This window comes from Xenopus tropicalis, chromosome 3 (assembly GCF_000004195.4).
Source record: "Xenopus tropicalis strain Nigerian chromosome 3, UCB_Xtro_10.0, whole genome shotgun sequence".
Classification (NCBI taxonomy): Eukaryota; Metazoa; Chordata; class Amphibia; order Anura; family Pipidae; genus Xenopus; species Xenopus tropicalis.
The window spans coordinates 93,261,866-93,281,043 of NC_030679.2; the positions used below are offsets into that span (position 1 = coordinate 93,261,866).

The 19,178-nt window shown below is 40.2% G+C and overlaps 1 protein-coding gene across 1 annotated transcript in view; it reads left to right on the plus strand.

Annotated features, from left to right (window-relative positions):
* LOC116409763 (chondroitin sulfate proteoglycan 4) overlaps nt 1-15,572 on the plus strand; it is a 51,183-nt gene extending 35,611 nt beyond the window's left edge. The window contains exons 6-10 of the mRNA XM_031899134.1: nt 3,397-3,592; nt 4,585-4,716; nt 4,797-4,963; nt 5,169-5,352; nt 12,172-15,572. Coding sequence (XP_031754994.1) covers nt 3,397-3,592; nt 4,585-4,716; nt 4,797-4,963; nt 5,169-5,352; nt 12,172-14,288 — 2,796 coding nt within the window. The 3' untranslated portion in view covers nt 14,289-15,572. The remainder of the gene's footprint in view (nt 1-3,396; nt 3,593-4,584; nt 4,717-4,796; nt 4,964-5,168; nt 5,353-12,171) is intronic.
* Nucleotides 15,573-19,178: the final 3,606 nt, after the last annotated feature.

Consider the following 19,178-nt stretch of genomic DNA (forward strand, 5'->3'; position numbering starts at 1 on the left):
TCCTACCAAATAAAGCCCCCTGTAAGCTGATAGTGTGCATAGAGGCTGCCTAATAGCCAATCACAGCCCTTATTTGGCTCCTCCATGAACTTTTATGGAGCTTGTGTTGCTCTCCAAGTCTTTTATATTTGACTGTGGCTCACGAGTAAGAAAGGTTGGGGATCCCTGTCCTAGATGGTACAATTAAAAGTGTGTACAAGAGTAGGCAGTACAGCACAGTGTTTAAAGGAACGGTAACTCAAAAAACAAAAAGTGTATCTAAGTATTTAGTATATACAATTGCCCTGTACTGGTAAAGTTGTGTGTTTGCATAAGAAACCCTACTATAGTTTATATTAATGAAGCTGCTGTGTATCCATGGGAGTAGTCATTCAAACTGAAAAAAGGAGAAATGGCACAGATTACATAGTAGATAACAGATAAATTGCATAGATTGCATCTGCTATGTAACCTGTACCTTTTGTCCTTTTTTCCAGCTTAAGGGCCCGTGGCAGACGGGGAGATTAGTCGGCGCGCGACAAATCTCCCCGAAATGCCATCCCACCGGTGAGAATGTAAATCGCCGGTGGGATCGCATACGCAGCGATGAAATCGATTTCGGCACCGCGTATGCGATCCCACTGGCGATTTACATTCTCGCCAGCGGGATGGCATTTCGGGGAGATTTGTCGCAGCTGACTAATCTCCCGGTCTGCCACGGCCCTTAATGGCTGCCCCTGTGACTACACAGCAGCTTATTTACAAAAACTATAGTAGAGTCTCTAAAGCAAACACACATTTACCAGCGTAGGGCAACAGTACAATATTTTAATTACATTAAAACATTTTTTTGTTACTGTTCCTTTAAGTAAAAAAGAGACTTTAAACTCAGTATCAATGAAATCAAAGGAAGAAGAATGGAGGCTTAGGAAGGGGGGAATTGATGACTTTAGGAATGGTGATCCATGCTTAAAAATAATGTATAATGTATAAAACTGCATATTATAACAAATAATTTTACAGTGCAGTTACTCCATCTTTCCACTAGATGTCTGCAAAGTTTCACATAAGCCAAATAACTCCTGTTTGTGTAGTGCAGGAAGGGGAGGCGCTATTGGTCAGAATACAACACCAGGGTTTATATTTTTATTGTTGTAGCATGGATGCAGGAATAGTGTCTCTCCCTATTCACTCAGTGGTAGTTATATAACTGGATCTCTTTGCGCAGATACAGCATGCAGAAACATCCAATGCAATTTATTGTCGCATCTCAAAAAGAGGAAATAACTTAGTCCTGCAGTTGCCTTATCCAGTAACTATTGTTGTGTTATTCCAGGACAAATAAATGCACAAATCGTGTTGTTTTATATCAAGCAGCAAAAAAGTCTCCCTAATCATGTAGGTATTTATCAGTAGTACAAAATAGATTTCAGACTTGTGCCATAGCCACAGGGCATTTTTTGCACAGGGTGTAACAGGGTCACAAAAAATGGCTCCATTTAATCTAATTAAAAAAGCAAACTGTGCTTCTCAATTCTCTCCAGATCTGTAAAAATCCAAGTGGAATGTTTTAGCTAAGATAAAGAGATGCTAGGGGCCAGGTCCATTCTGGCAATCTGTGGGTTCTGGCAAATGCCAGAGGGGCTGCTGTAAGATGCCATAGACAGTCACTTTACTGAAAGCAATAGAATGCCAGGGATTACCACATCCAGAATTAGTTGCCTCACATTCACTATTTCTTTCTGGTGTGTTTTATAAAAAAGTGTGAAAAGACTGCTGTTTATATAAGAAAAAAAATGAACTACCAGAAAAATATAATTTTGCAATGACTCTAAATCTTTCTTAGGAGTTAATTTACAAGCAATACATAGGCATAAATAAAGGTACATTTGCTTTCCACACCCATATTGCTAAAGCATGTCCTCAGGTGTTCAGCGCTGCCTTTTCTAGTGGTGTATATTTAATGAGATGACAATTGACTGGTTGCTATGGGTCTTACAGAAAACCGCAAACTGCTTCATTGAAGATCAGAATAGAGATTGTGTTACTATACACCTCATATTTCAGGTTCTTTCCCAGCAACCACACCTCTCAACCAACAGCTGTAATACAGTATATGTTATTTATTGAGCTGCCTTTAAAAGTATGTATGCTAGGTTATAGAAGTCATGACAGGGAAAGCCAAAACCTTCACAGAACATTTACATCCAGTGCTTCAGCCTCAGGTATACATAGAATGGATTGTGTGGAGAGATTTTCTGTTTCTGAAGGGCAGATCCTGAAATGCAGGTTTCTTGATTTTACAGGACATTAAAGCACACAAAAGCCAACAGTCTTTTCTTCCTATATGCAAATATGTGGTAAAGAAAGAAAAAGATGCCATGCAACCATTTTGACAGATTATTCTACTCCTAGGGAAATTATTAACCCATTAGTGTTGTCATTTAATTAGAGCCATAACTGTGTCGGACTGGGTGTCTGAGGCCCAACAGGGCTGCTGCCCCAGGGCCCCCACACTCATTCAGGAGTCTCAACAAGTAGGCCCTACCCACTATGTTTTTTTACTGAAGTAGCTAAGGCAAACCACGGATACTGTGTGTATATATATATATATATATAACTTTAAGAATCAACTAAATGATGCTCAAAAAATTAATGTATTATTACTCAGAGATCGTATCTGAGCACTTTAATAAATTACATTAATCTCAGTATAAATGAGAGCAGAAGAACAAAGCAGAATGGTATTTATATCATGTTTCACTGAACACGGTCACAAATTGCTTGTCCCCAACACAAAAAGTATTTCTTTCTGATGAGCCCAGATGCTCTTCTTCTGTGAGAATGGCATATTTTTTGGCAGATACCATAGAGAGTCCCATGAAAAGCTTCAGCGTTCCTACCTCTACACATGAATAATCCATTGCAAGCTATGTGATCCCTCTCTAATAGATAACCAAGAAACCTGAGGCTCATGGAACAAATGGGATGAGATAGTTATGTGGCTTCATGTGGAAGAAGGCAAGGACTGTTAATAGCATAGGCAAAGGCATTTGCCACCAACTTTAGTGTTGGCTGTCTGAAAAGAAAACATTTTTTATAAAGTACAAATTACACACTGTTGGGCTGTGACGGTAAAATGTGTTGTATTTTTGAAGCAGATTGCCAGCCTAGTCCTCTATGGCTTTAATAACCAAAGACCCCAACATCCACAGTCTGCCAGGGCCAGGTAAAGTCTCTGGCATTCTAATATGGCTTTGGAATATTCTTCTTCCTTTTATTAAGTAAGCTAAAAAAAACTTGGCCTGAAAAGCTACACAAAAAGGAGAGTACAAATGCAATATATATATATATATATATATATATATATATATATATATATATAAAACAGAAAATTTATTTTCCCCTTTATACCAGATACTGGAAGGTACAACAGCTGTGCTCTCCTCCCAAGCCCTCTACAGCACTGATGCTGATTCCTCACCAGATGAGTTGATTTATTCTGTTTTGCCCCCAAGCAATGGTCAGTTGATATTTCGAGGTTCTACTGAGGGGATTGTCAGCTTCACCCAAAAACAGCTTAAAGAAGGAGATGTACAGTTCATGCACAAAGGTGGGACATTCAAACTTACTAATCAAAATGAATGTGAACTAGGGAAGGTGACATGCATGACAAGAGAGAGGAAAAGTATAAAAGGATATGACCAATCATCATGTCATAACATAACCAATCAAAATGTGTTAGTCAACTGTTTGAAAGCAAGCTATTGATTGCTATGAGTTTCTAGACTAATGCAACACTGACTTGTGTGAGTACGTTACCCCGTTTAGTTTTGATGGTAGGGTTGTCAACCAGCCAGTGTAGCCTACATGTCTTAAGTATTTTCCATCTGTGTTTTCCTAGCCAGAAAAACAGTGGCTTTAACTACACTGGCATTAAAAATGCAATCCATGTCCTTACATTTGGGGCCCACTCCATTATGACCCTGATTTGCCCACTTATACCCCATCCCTAGTTATGCCCCTGACCCAACCATATCCACACCAGCTTTCCATTAACCTGCCAGGCCACAACATCTTCCCTTTTGGACACTTTTCCCCAAGAAAAGTTGACAACCTTAATTTAAGTATGCATTTTTCAATTTGACAAGTGAAGAATATGGAGACAAAGTTTGCCTTTTTAATGGAATTGCAATAAAAATCAGATGATTAAGTAGAGGAAATGACACAGTCAGGCCATTTACAGGCAAATGATTTAATGGGAGACAAGAAACATTAATAATGGTTTGTAAGAATGAATGGATGCTTCCCAAGATTAGTAAATAAATAGAAATATAGAAATATAAATGAAGATGATCATACTGTATCTATCAGTATCAGACTGGGAGACAGAAAAGTAAATTAATAAAGGACCCTCATGGGTTTAGTTTGGGGGGAAACTGCAGCTGCATGTTGTTGTGTAACTGGAACAGCGCACAAATTACAAAGCAGCCGAATACATAAGTAACAGCAAGCAATGAATCAGCTGGTATATTTGTCTGGTCAAAACACTATATTCAAAATAGAGTGACTTATACCTGCTTTTTTTTTTTTTTTTTTTTAAAGGGAATCTTGATGGTGGATTCTACTTCAATGTATCAGATGGGATAAACCAATCTGATGAGAGCTTCTTCCATATCCAAGTCACACCATTAGCTATCACCATGGAGACCATACAAGACCTCACTGTCTGCCCCAGTAGGTATCAACCATTTATATTAGTGTACTGTAAGAATTACACAGTTTACTTAGTCCATATCTATATATTTTGTCATTAGAGTCCCTACAGCCTATCACTAGTCAGTATCTGCAAGCAGTGTCTAATGAGCCAAAGGATCTGATGTCCGATCTGTTGTATCACATCGATGAACCACCTCAGCTTGGTGACATTGTGCGACAACAAGACAGTGAGGTTACATGGCTTATGAACTTTACTCAGTCAGAAGTGAGTATTTGTGCACTAATGACATATACTTAGGAACAGTTATTTGTATATTATTTGTGTATTGCCAAAGACATGGACCACTTTTTGTGATCATACAGTCTCAATTACCTGACATAATTTTATCTCAGACTTTCTCTAAACTAAATCATTAAAGGCATCATAACTAGATATAAGGTGCATGTCATAAAATCTACTTGTATTTTAGGTTGACGCTGGATTTATATACTATAAGCACCGTGCAATGGACACACCATTTTGGATAGCACACGATTCCATCTTATTCCATGTGACATCAGGCCAAGTAGTGTCCACGCGCTACCTCATGAATGTGACTGTGAGTTTTCAAGGGCCTTGTCCTCAGCTTCACACCCGCTTCTGGAAAAACACAGGTAAGAACACAAAGAGCAAGCAGTGGTACAATTGACAACAGGAACTTTCTCTCTATGAATGTTGGTAGATAAAATGCATCTATGCACATACACTGAGTTAAACGTACCTTTAGCAAAACAAAATACAAAAATAAACAGAGCTAAATGCAATTGAAATACAAAACAGTTGTTTTTTTTATTTTGATTCATTAAAACAAATCTACATTAAAGCAAGAGCTGGAAGTCATGTTCAGTAGAAAATGTAACCACTATTTTGTGCCTCTTCCGCAAAGAGCTAATAGATGTATGTTAAATTCCATGTGTATGTGCTATGATACACATTGCTTTGCAGATGATATACAGGACAGGGGCATGCTATGAGGTTTCTATATTCTGTACTATGTAGTGTATACAGCAGTACAAGACATATACAAGCAGTGTAAAGCAACATATGTATTATTAGTGTAATTATTTAATTTATAGCATTCATAGGTGAGTATGGTTACCACACAGTTTCAATTTCACAGGCCTAGCTAGTTAAACACCAGGGCTATTATAAAAAATGAAATAAATAAATATGCAAAGTAACTCATTTCAAGTGTTTATTGGTGCAAAATGATCACATCAAATCACATATAAGTATAAAAACTAAACTTTTAAAAACATTATATATTCAGGGCTGGAACATGGAGTAGGCAGAAGAGGCACCTGCTTAGGGTGTAATAGTGGGGGGGCACTAGGAACCTCTTCCGCCTACACCTAGTCTGTGATCTCTTCGCACCGACACTGGTTACCATGCTACCCCCCTGATGTCATTGTTCATGCATGCACTCGCACATGTGGGGGGATGGGGTAGGGGATGAGGTGGCAGCCAGTCTGCCTTGGGCGCCTGGGCCTCATTGGCCCGTCTCTGATTATATTAAACATATCTCCCTCTGTCAGCATACCTCATAATGTGTTTAGCATCATTGGACACTTCTAATTAAAAAAAAATATTGGCACTGTATTTGCCAGTAAATTTAGGCACCTCAGTTGTTACGCCCCCAACCAACCTAGGTGTGGCCATGAACCAACCCAATACACCCCTTGCTTTCCTCAGTCTATCTGACCACATGCCAATGTGACTGCCCTGACACATTCAAAATCCTGGATTGGACACATAGCAAAATACAAATAATTAGGCTAGCCTATCTCATATTTTTGAGGCCTTAGCCAGTAAACATGGCACTTGTCAGTTTTATTGATGACAGAGATCAGAAAGCCAACATTTTTTCCCAAAAAAGGGTAACAACCCTACACATTAGAGGAGCATGCCTTGCTCCAGAACATGCAGGGGCATATGCTAAAAGTCAGTAAAGGGTGAGATAAATGCAACAAGGCACATCTGGAACACTGAAATTAATGAAAGGGCTCCCTTGTGGCACTGCCTGCACTTTGCAGTTAAGTTACTAAGCTTTGTTCAGTTGTTTTGGTTAACTTGCTAGCAAAGTTTTAAGGGAATGCAGCCTTGTAAATGTTTTTTTTCATGCTGTGCCTTCTATAATAAATGAACACCACTGTGTAAAATTAGTACTGAGGAAGAAAATAGCATTATGGAGAAACAGTCTGGACTCTGGACCATAACTACGGTTATATTGTATAACAGCAGGTCTGCTCTCACACAGAGATCTTCTTTTAGCAGCAAAGTGCTGGCTCCTGCTTGTTACCTGGCACATAGTGTACACAAGGGAAGTGGTTATGTACATATCTATTTGCACTTACACCTATAATAAAGAAAATGAATGTGGCTCTCAAATTGCAGGCTTTGTGGAAAAGCTTTTTTTTCCTAATTCAGATCATTATGCTACAGGAAATCAGACAATAACACAAAGCAGCAGGAACAGAAGGATACAGATTGTATAGGAGGAAGTAATAGCAGCAGGATGAAAGGAAAAGAATTGATGGTGTTTAGAAGGCACCTGTGACCTAACCCAAAGCACTGTGCTGAGCTATTGCTCCAGATATTTGGGGGGAAAGGGAGACATATACATGAGTTATAATCTTGTAACTACCCCAGTGGCTCTTTCTTACACAGGCAGTAAAGCCTTTTAGCCCAGGAGAACAGAAACTCCCTGAACTCACATGGAAGTTGTGTCTCTGCATAGCAGAAGAATTTACAGAAATACCAAATTAAGCAGTGTACTTTATGTTACGCAGGAGAATCGTTCAGTTTTATGTATTGATGTTTTTTTTACCTTTTCACACAGTTTTATTACATTTTCCATAAGCATACAGAATTCAAGCCAACCATTTCTATAGAGAAAAACAATGCCTAACAAATAATTGACCTAGTACATTAAGATTAGGGTAGCAATTTAAATTTTTAAAGTCACAAGAAAGCCTAATTTTTTTAATTAGATTTGGGTTAATACCATCTTACCTTCACAAACTGTCTGGCTGTATTTTCTAGACAGTAAAAAAAATCTAGTTTTGGAATAAAAAATGTCCAGATTTTGAAAAGTTGAGTGTTAAATCTTAAAGCCTTTGGTAAACTCAATTTACTTTATTTAGTAAGATGAAATGCCCTTATAGCATGTATTTCCTCTTTCAGTAACTAAAGAAATATTGTTTTCCTCATGGCCATCACAAACAGTTAATGCAAAAGCAAGATGGGTCATTTATGAAATGGAAGGCAGGATGCAAAAAAATAAGAGCAATCCAGCTTTTTTTAAGCTTTACATCCAGCCTTCCACCATGGATGAATGGTTATAAGATACAACAATGTGTAAGTTATGACATAGTGGCAGTTGCAGGCTACAGTGGCACCTTGTACCAACTCTCTGCCCTATAGCCAGTGCCTGGCCAAGCCAGCTGGGCACCCTAGACAACCTGGTCGGCTTGGCCCGTCTTCAACCCACCCCCCCTACCGCGCACATACACAAACGACCGCACAATGCGTGCACACAAGGATGCAGGGTTGCCCGGGCCACTGGAGGGAGGTACGCCAGTGAGGGGCAAAGGGCCTGGAACTAGTGGTAGGTGAAAGAAGAGGTACTTGCCTGCCCCTCCCCCCCCAACTGTTGCGCCCTAGGCAGGAGCCTTTTCTGCCTACCCCTAGTTCCAGCCCTGCCTGTAGGAGCCGATAATGCTTTTTGCAAATGACCCCTATGTTTGCAACTTATTTATCAGCATATTTATATACAATAAAGCAAGCATAAAAGAAAATATTATTTATTTTATTTCCAGTTTATGAGATGGAATCTTTCTAGATCTCTTCACACCTTAGAAATGCTGGGGCAATACAGGTATAGGATCTATTATCCAGAATGCTTAGGAACTGGCATCAGATAAGGAAGCTTTGCATAGTTTGGACTTAACCATACCTTTGAGGTGGCCATATACGTTACAATAAGATCACTCGTACCCTCCACTAATTGTCAGATGTTGAGGTAGAAACAATAGGAATTCTACCCCTATCTGACATTCAGCCCTAAACGCTTTGCTTTGCTTGGGTGTTTTCAATGGCGCCCAATCAAAATTGTATGTCCCGCCAGATCAAGGAGATGACCGATCGCCTTTTGCGATATTGGTCGCCTCATCAATCTGCCATACACGCACTGAAATCTTGTTTTGTGCAATAATATCGGTGCATGTATGGGCTAAAAGTAATTTGAACATTAAATAAACTCAACTGGATTGTTTTGCCACCAATTTGGGTTCATGCAGATTAGCAATCAAGTACAAGGTACTGTTATATTATTACAGAGCAAAATAAAATAATTTTAAAAAATAACAATTATAAGTGTGTGGAAGATGGCCTTCTTTTAATTCAGAAATCTACCTGTACCTACCTGTCTCTCCTTTACATTTAGGGCAATATGTTATAAATGATTTTTTTAAACGTAAGATACAGTTAAAGCCCAAATATATCAACTTAAACTACTGTATTCTTCAATTCTCTGAAAAGAACTAATACTGTTTAGGTATTTTGGCCATCTTAGCTACATTTTTTAGCAGATGGTGCCTTATTGAGAATTTTGTAAGTTTTGTGAGATGAAGTTAATGTTACAGCTTGGGTTTTTCGTTTAATCAAATAGTATCTGCCTATCTATGGTGCTTAATGCATGTGTGAATAAATCCAGTTAATAGTGGTAATATATGAACAATATTAGTTTATAGTAAAGTGATCTAATTCATAATAATTAATTACAGTAATAACAGAAGTCATATTGGTTATTCATTATTAATGTTTGGTGGGGCATTTACCTCATGCTATGTGTGAGTGTATGTGTTTAGGTGCCTAGTAGCACACCTCTCCCTAACCTTCATGTGCTCGATTCCACTCAAGCAACACTGGGGGTTATTTATTGAAATACTTTATTTTCAGTTAGGGCCGTGACAGACGGGAGATTAGTCGCCCGCAACAAATCTCCCTTGTCGTGGGCAACTAATCTCCCCAATATGACATCCCACCGGCTAGAATGTAAATCACCAGTGGTATGGCATACACTGCGCGGCGATTTGCCACGATCGCCGAAGTTGGCTCTCGAGGCATCCTATGCCATCCCACCCACGATTTACATTCTAGCCGGTGGGACAGCATATCGGGGAGATTAGTCGCCCACGACAAATCTCCCTGTCCGCGGGCAACTAATCTCCCCGAAATGCCATCCCACCACCGAAAAGTTGCCTTGAGAAGAAACTTCCGCGATTTCACTGAAATCGCGCCACCGTGTATGCCATCCCACCGGCGGGGAGATTAGTCACCCGCGAACAGGGAGATTTGTTGCGGGCAACTTATCTCCCGTGTGCCAGAGCCCTTACAGTTTAAATATGTACTGGCTTTGTTTGCTTTCAGATGGGGGGCATAAAATAATCTTATCTACACCCTCTTCAATTTCCCTTTGTTCTTTCATGTGTCTGATAAAGGACTACTAGATGCTAAAGTGTAAAAATTCTCCAATGTGATTAATTTGTCAGGCATTGTTTCACACTTTCAAACAAGAAGTACATACTTACAGCATTAATGGGCGTGGATGTCATGCATTCCAGAGGGCTCATAATCAATCAAATTCTGCGTTCACCCTTCTTCATCGCCAAGGGTACAGCGGCATACTATATGGTTGAATGGGACCAATTTCCTTTATGCAGCCCTCAGGGCATACTGTAATGTATATACGGGCAGGGCCACTCCTACCATGAGGCTAGGTGGGAACCTTGCCTCAGGCGGCAGTGAGCGGCCAGTAACCAGGGGTGGCAAAAATGAAATTTGGCTCTGATAGTGAAGAGAGTGCAATAGGGCTCTCTGCACTCGCGATGCAGCCCCCTCTGGACCTGCTCCGACACTAAAGTTCTCAGTGCGGAGCGGGAGAGTGGGGGGCGGCAGCAGCCCCAGAATTGCCACGGTATAAGGGTATGGTACCTGTTATGCAGAATACTGGGGACCCAGGGTTTTGCAGATAAGGGGTCTTTATTATATATTTCAAACATAAATGAAACCCAATAGGATTGTTTTTCTGTCAATAAGTAGATAAGTAGATTATTTGGCTGTTAAGCTCAAGAAATAAAAATAAAAAGAAACATTTTTTATTTAAAACACCAGTCAAAAAGTATGTTTAGCACAGGCCCTATTTACTGAACTTTTGTTGATACTGCCCCTTTAACACTCTGCTTTGGTGCAAGGAAGTTCCTTAAAAGGAAACTATACCCCCAATCAATAATGGTCTCTATAAAAATATAGAGGGTCGGACTGGGGCGCCTAGACACCAGGAAAAAACCCGGTGGGCCCCGGCAGCCCAGATCCAACCCTTGCTGGCGCTCCCCTGGCTGACCATCCCTCCCCTGGCCGACCGCTCCTCCCCTGACGCGTTAAACTTACGCTCGCTCAGGGGAGGTCGTTGGGTGGGGACCCTGCGGGGGTTAGGGAGGCTCAGTGGGGGACGTGGTCTGAGGGGGCACCTGCAGGGTCCCTGGGGCGGCAGTCCCGGTTAGCCCTGCACCCCCCAGTCCGACCCTGAAAATATATCACATAAACCAGCTTATTTGTGAAACTCTGCTTCTTCTAAATAAACCATTTACAATAAAAATATTTTTTAGTAGTATGTGCCATTGGGTAATACTAAATGAAAATTGCCATTTTAAGAATTAAGGGCCGCCTCCTGGGATCATAGGATTCACAGTGCACACAAACAAGCCAAGGCACACATACATGCTAGGCCCCATCAGCCAATTAATGGAGTTCTGTCTTTTGCTTCCACCCTTCCTGTTACAGTTAGAGCTGCATTATTTCCTGTCAGGTGAACACACAGCCTACACTAAAAGATGGCTCAAGGGAAAGGATGTAAAAGGGCAATATTTACTGATATGTACAGTATATTCCAGTTTTTAGCTGTTGGTAAAGTATTCATTCTGGAGGTATAGTTTTCTTTTAATGTGATACCAACATGTTACTGTAAAAAAATGAAAGCATGTTATTAAGTGGCTGTGTAAATAAACAGTTCATCATTTCAAGGTTAAGAACCACTGGCGCCCATTTATTGAGAAATACAACACATATTTGCCTGGCCTCCATACAAAGCGAAAGCTCACCCCTGAAGGATACAGTCTCATCCGGGATAAAATACGGTACAGCTTGTGGTAATTGAAGGGCTAATTTACTATAAGCTTACACAAAAAAGACAGCTAATTTAAAAACTACAGAAAATATACAAATTCCAAGGATAACCACTTTCGTGTGTTTTCATTTATAACATTCAAAAATATTAACTTTTCACCAAAAATTCAAATATTATTCATAATCATCCTCATATAATCATCTCAAAGAGTTTAATGAAATAATGGTCTTTATTTTTCTGTCCTTAGGTATCACTGTTATGGAAGGAAGCTCTTCACCCATAACAAGCTCACACTTGGATGCCTCAAACCTCCTGGCCAATAACAGCAGTGACTCACAAGATGTTGTCTATTTTCTAACAACTCTTCCATCTTGGGGGTATCTTGCCATTGATGATGTTCCACTGGAACAACATTCTCCCTACTTTGTACAGTCACAACTAGAGAAAGGAAAGCTCCAATACACACACACAGGTCCTGGAATCCTGGAGGACAGCTTCCACTTAAAAGCCTGGCAGTTGCCTAGATCACATTCCTTCAGTGAACCGCCCCAGGAAGTTGGCAGTTTGGTAATTTCAGAGTCCTTCAATGTGACAGTGATTGGTGTACCAAAGCTTCCCCTGCAAGTATCCCCACCTAAGTTGCAATTACAGGTGGCACCAGGTTCATATGCAGTCATAACTCGCGATCACTTGTCTATAGATGTTCCCCTTATTCCCCCTGAAAAAATCATTTTTACAGCTCTTGAAATGCCAGAAGGTATTTCTTTAGCAACCCAGAGCAATCAGTACATTGATGTTCTCAGTTTCACTCAAGAAGATGTTAATATGAGGACACTTATAATTCTGGCTAATCGTACTGCAGCTTCAGGTTCTATACAGTTTAACATCACAACTAGGAACCAATCACCTCTAGTAGCACTCTTACCGGTAAAAGTTTCTCCTCTTCATAAAGCTATACTGGAAGTCCCTCAGGCATCAGCAATGGCACCTCTGACCACAAAACACGTAACACCCTCAAAGGAAAAAATACCACAAGATATGTTGTTTAAAATAACCAAGCAACCCAACTTTGGGCAGCTAATCGCTAAAAAGATGCCAGTGAGAGAATTTCGGTGGGCCCAGGTAAAAAATGGAGAGGTATCTTATGTATTCACAAGCTTCCTCTCCTCTCAAGATGAGTTTGAGTACCTGGCACTCTCCAACAGGACAGAGGAAATGGCTGGCACAGTGACAGTTGCAGCAATAGCAACGGTAAAAATAGTAGATCGAGAACAATGGCCAAGAGGATGTACAGTGATGCTGGGACCCAATACAGTTGATGCAAGTGAGCTGGGCACACGTACAGAAAGTGACCCAGAATTCAGAGTTCTACGCCAACCAAGGGGTGCAAGGTTGGTCAAGTATCCAAAAGAACAGGGAGAAGGAGAAAGTTCCAGTATTGATTACTTTACACAAAGGGAGATTGAGAGAGGGCTAATCGGAGTAGAGATATGGGAGGATGGACACAATGACATGACCCTAAGAAATGATAAGATTCAGCTAGAGGTTGCTGCAAAAAATGTTCCACCGGCAAATGTTACTGTAAAGTTTACCACCATTCCTTACAATGCTTCCCAACCCTACAGGGTTACAATTTTAAGAAAAAGTGTGGGGATGGATGCCACATCAACATCAGCATTTACTACTAGCCCAGAACCTACCAGAGTTTTCAAAACCACAGCCACTGACTTTACTATCAGTTTACAACAAACAACACATGCAGATTTATCAACAAAACAGTTTACCACAACCAGCCTACTTACCACCTTAAACCAGGAAACTGTCACTAGTCCATTGTCTACAACAAACCTCATGTTGGTTTCAAGCCAAGGACAGCCACTGGCCACAACAGACCTTGAATCATTTACAAGTCAAAACCAAACACAAAATACCACAAAACTAAACTCTATGACACCAAAACGTTGGAGATCATTAGAAGATGTAACTATAACTACTTTCCAAGATGTTGTCTTAAACAGCTCATGGAATCCTGAAGTGTCCAATGAAACAGTGTCAGGGAATACATTGCTTGGCTTTCTGGGTGCTCATAAATACAGCATTGTGCTTCCTGCATGTCTGCTGCTCTTTTTAATTATAACTGGCCTTCTCATCTTATTCTGCATATTGCGGAAGAAAAGAATGGGCAAGCATCATGTTCAAAAAGCAGCTATCTCATCTGGTAAGCCAGAAAACGGAGTCACTGACCACCAATCTTTTCGGCCAACTGAAACTGATAGGGCCATTCCACTTAGTGAGGTTGGCTCAGGACATAAGGGAAATGGGGCAGGAGGACAGGGTCAGCAGGGCAGCCAGTACTGGGTGTGAATCCAGAATGGTATCTTTTCTAAATGGGCACCAAACGCGGGAGACTTCCTCCCAACATCCATCTAGATGGGAATAATCAGTGGAATTTAAATATCTCCTTTCTAAATAAAGCCAGTGCTTCTCTCATGGCTGGATCAGTGAACTGTGGAACATTCATTAAAAAGGAACTGAAAAAAACTCACAGCTCCTGTTCTATCAAATGATCGGGCTGTGCCAGATCCTAATATACCAACTCAACGACACCATTGCTTTCTGGAAGAAGTGCCAGCGCCAGGTGCGTTTGAGGTCTATAAGAAAATAATGAACTGCTATACTAAGAGTAAGGTGGACAACTGATATAGGCATGACTCAAAATTTACAAGAAAATGAGCTTTTTTTAGAGATTGGCGGAAATTTAAATTAAACTAACTGACATGACTGACATTAAAGATTTCCACTAGAGAGGATTAACCAATCAATCATTCTCTCTACTTATGTAATATGGATTATGCTACCTGTGCTAACGTGCTACTAGTCTTCTCTAAAGACTAGAAGAAAGTATTTGCTATATATAAATTTCATGGGCAATATATTCTTACTGGAGAAATTACCACAATATCCTTATGCCAAAATTTGCAAATCTGGCACCAGCATATCTACAATATTTGTTCAAATGGTTAGAACGTGTGTCCTGTTTTCTGTTAAATTTGGTGTAAATCCTGCTTATGGACTTTTTGGACTACAGAATCAGCCAGGTGCCCTATAGACTTAGATCACACTCACGGCCACTTAAACTTCCAGATGGACCAAGGTGTGACTGGAATATCATAAGCACGAATTGACTGGATCACACAGAATGGAAGGTTCTAGCCCATTGTCATGGATAGAGACGGTCAGTTGTGGTCTGAAACACTAAACCAATTTAACTGGGATTAAGCAGGATCACTACTCACACAAAGGGAACAAAGCGTACAGCAGTGATAACAAGCTTAAACATGCAGTAAAACCTGTATGTTATACATTTCATACAATTTTTCACTTTATAGTGATAAAATCAACTGCATTATGGTTCCAGTAACTTTGTAAAAATCTCCAAGACCAAGCTATTTTGTCAGTAAAGATGTTGCTTGTATGAACGGTAGATGATGGCATGAAATATAAGAAGTAATCATGCTATGCTGTCCTACATGGCTCAAGCCCTAATCTAGGTACAAAATTAACTGCCAACACTAGGGGTCTGATTTACTAATCCACGAATCCGAATCCGAATGAGAAAAATTCGGATTGGAAAACGAACATTTTGCGACTTTTTCGTATTTTTGCGATTTTTTCGTCGCTGTTACGACTTTTCCGTAAATTGTCGCAACTTTTTCGTAACCGTTACTTTTTCATAGCCATTACAAATTTTGTGAATTGTCGCGACTTTTTCATTGCCATTATGACTTTCGTGAATTGTCGCGACTTTTTCATTGCCATTATAACTTTAGTGAATTGTTGCGACTTTTTCATAGCCATTACGACTTTCGCGAATTGTCGCAACGTTCGTATTGAGAGCTCGAAAAAGTCGCGACAATTCGTGAAAAAGTCGCAAAGTACCGATCATTACGAAAAACACGCATTCGGACGTTCGTGGATTAGTAAATGTGCCCCTAAGGCTTACTAAGGCTTGACTACACCATACTGAGAGCAAGTGCTTAAATTAACTTATTACGCCAAGATCTTTATGCTCATCTCCATTATGCTATGGAGATATTAGGCCACATTCAAGCCTGGTTTAGGTGACTCAGGTACTAAATCATAGAAAGGTCAGGTTTATATTTTGCATATATATATATATATATATATATATATATATATATATATATATATAAAAGATTTGCCAGCACTAGGGAAAGATTATTTATTTTTTATATTTACATTCCTGTAGAAATAAAGATTTTTTTTTTCGCTTTCTGTTACATTCCTGGCAAGTTTTTTGCACAGATCAGCCCTATGCCTGTCCTTTAATAATCAGGAATTTGTAATGTATCTGTGCTTTTGGACTGCCCATTTTAATAAAAATAAATTATGTGTACTTCTTGCTGGAACATTTACTAAATGTTACTTAAAAACAGGCATAAGGGCCTGGAGTGTGTCCCATACATACTTGGCACAAAATTGGCATTGCGGAGGAGCTTTTGGTTGAGGCGACACAAAAACAGTGGTTTAACTTTGTAGCTATCGAACCCCCCTCCCCACCCTTTTCTACCTGAGAGCTAGCAAGCAGGGAGTTGGCATGGGGGGGGGGGGGCAGTGCAGTGCAAGCACTAACCGCCCCTCCCGTTCTGCACCAGTGTTACAAATTTACCAGCAATGTACTATCCGGTTAATTTGTAATGCTGCCAATCACACTTTATAACCAAGGGCCACCCTCTGCTCTGCCTATGACCCCACCCATTTTCTCATCCAATCCACCTTTGCCAGACACTTTTATCATAATCCCAATCCAAAATGACATCACGACCCTGCCCCCAACCCAAAGGTAGGTATTACTGATAGATTATTGTGCACCAGGCCCCTCCACAGATTTTTTTTAAGGGGGGCTCAGTGCAGTCTAGAAATTCCAATGCATATAAAAAACATCATTTATATAAAACAATATTTTTACTTTTGGGTACTGAACTTTTTGTGTGCTGCACAGTTTTCATAAAGTCAGGGTTTTCTAGCCTCAAAGAACAGCTTCAGCCATCATTTATCTGTCACTGAAAGAAAGCCACAACTAGTTTATTGTGTTTTGCATAGCATTAGTTAATTCATATTGTTGGCCAACCCCTAAAATCCTGCAAGACAAAATTACAGTTATTTTTAATTAAAATTATTATGCTTTGAAAATGGCAACTATTACAATTAAGTTAATATAGGTCATTTACATTTCTGGAATTACTAGCAAATGGTAACATCACTGAGAGGGAGGTGCCAAATTGTTAGGCAACCCTTGTGACTATAATCACTGACCTTAATCCCAATGTGGCCTTGTCATCTTTTTGTCTGTCCCAGGTATACCCTTTGCATATTCCAGCTGGGCTATGGTTGCCACCTTTTAAAATTGCTTTTACCAGTGGTGGTAACAAAAGCGGGCAGGCCATAATGCAATGGAAGTGGGGCAATAGGGCTGATGCTATCAAAATGGGCAGGGCTACAACGCAATGGAAAGATAGAGGTTGGATTCAGGGGAGATCAGGAAAGGAACAAGGTAGGATTGGGGCATGTTGAGGGTTAAATTTGAGGGCTAAATTTAATTATATTAACATTTTATTGGCAATTACATTGACAGTAAATTTTTAATACCGGCCCAGGTGGGTCTTTAAATGGCTAGGCCGGTAAAATACTGGGCAGGTGGCAACCAACCCTAAGCTAGGGACAGGCACTGCACAAAGAAGTGCTGGACTGGGCTGCCAGGACACGGGAAAAAAAACCTGTGGGCCCCGGCACTGACCCTATACCCACTGGGCACGCTCCCCCTAGTTGCTGGTCTCTCTCCCCCTACGCACTGAAGGTAAGTTTAAATTACGTGTGCTCGGGGAGGGGGTCCGACAGGTCATGGAGACCCGTGAACGGGGTGTGAAGGCCGTGGCGGGGGCTCCTTGGGAGTGCAGGGGCCCAGGAGGCAGCAGCCCTAGTGGGCCCTACACTCCCCAGTCTGACCCTGGGCCCACCCATGGAGATGCAGGGGATACCTGGGGGCACTAAGGTAGATGGCATTGATCTAAAAATAGTAACTTGTGTGTGAGCCCAGTAAACACGCACACGCACTTTTGAAAACAGAAATGTGCAACAAACACTGCAGAGGCAGCAGAACCCACAAGGTAATAATACACAATTACTCTATTACTATTCTTTATCAGAAGGCTAAGAAGCTGGCAAACAGGTCTAGCTGCATTATTTCATTTTGTGTATGTTTAGTATATCAAAAGGTTCTCCTCCAGCCCCCAAGTAACTGTGGTAAAAGAGGGTGGTAGGCCTTGCCCCTGCACTAGTGACTTAAACACTCTCTTATCATTCTCACTTTAGTACAATGCAGCCAAAAACTATTGCTCTGTGCAGCTACAATTTTATTGTTATTTTTACTTTTTATGACTTATCTTTCTATTTAGTTCCTCTCCTATTCATATTCCTGTCTCTCATTCAAACCTTTGCCTGGTTGGTAGGGTAATTTGTACCCCAGTAACCAGATAATTCCAAAAATTCCAGTCTGCTGAGCTGCTGAATAAAAAGCTAAATCATTTAAAAAAAAAAAACAAAAAAAAACACATAATAAAAACTTAAGTCGTATTGCAAATATTTTTAGAATAGCACTCTATACAACATAATAAAATTTAATTTAAATGTGAACAACACCTTTAAAGGATTCCTTCCCATATAAAACAGTTTTTTACATAATAGAAAATACTTTTCACTTTTTGCACTATGGAGGGTTAGTATTACACTTGTTTTAACTTTGCAAAAAAAAAAAAAAACACTTTTTGGATGGAGGATCCCTTTTAGTTAATGTAGTGGTGATCTTATAATTGAATTCCTAACCAGCGTGCATTGAAGATTGCTAAAATGGTAAATGATATATTGATCTGATGAAACCAAATTATTTGCCATTACCTTTAAAGCAAAATCATGAGTGTCTCTCTCTCTCGAGATGCATTAAGGATATAGTTAAACAGAGTGAACCCAAGGGATCTGCACCTATTTCACCGATGTGCTCGTGACGCACACCTGACACCCCTCACATGTAGGCGTGCAAAGCAGCTTTTCTTTATTGAATTAGGCAGTATGGAGACCTAAGTTGCTTTAGCCTTTCCCTGGCTAAACTACATTCCTGCTGTGTGACATCAATACCTCCAAGGCACCCAACGAGTGTGTCAGACAGATCTATACAAA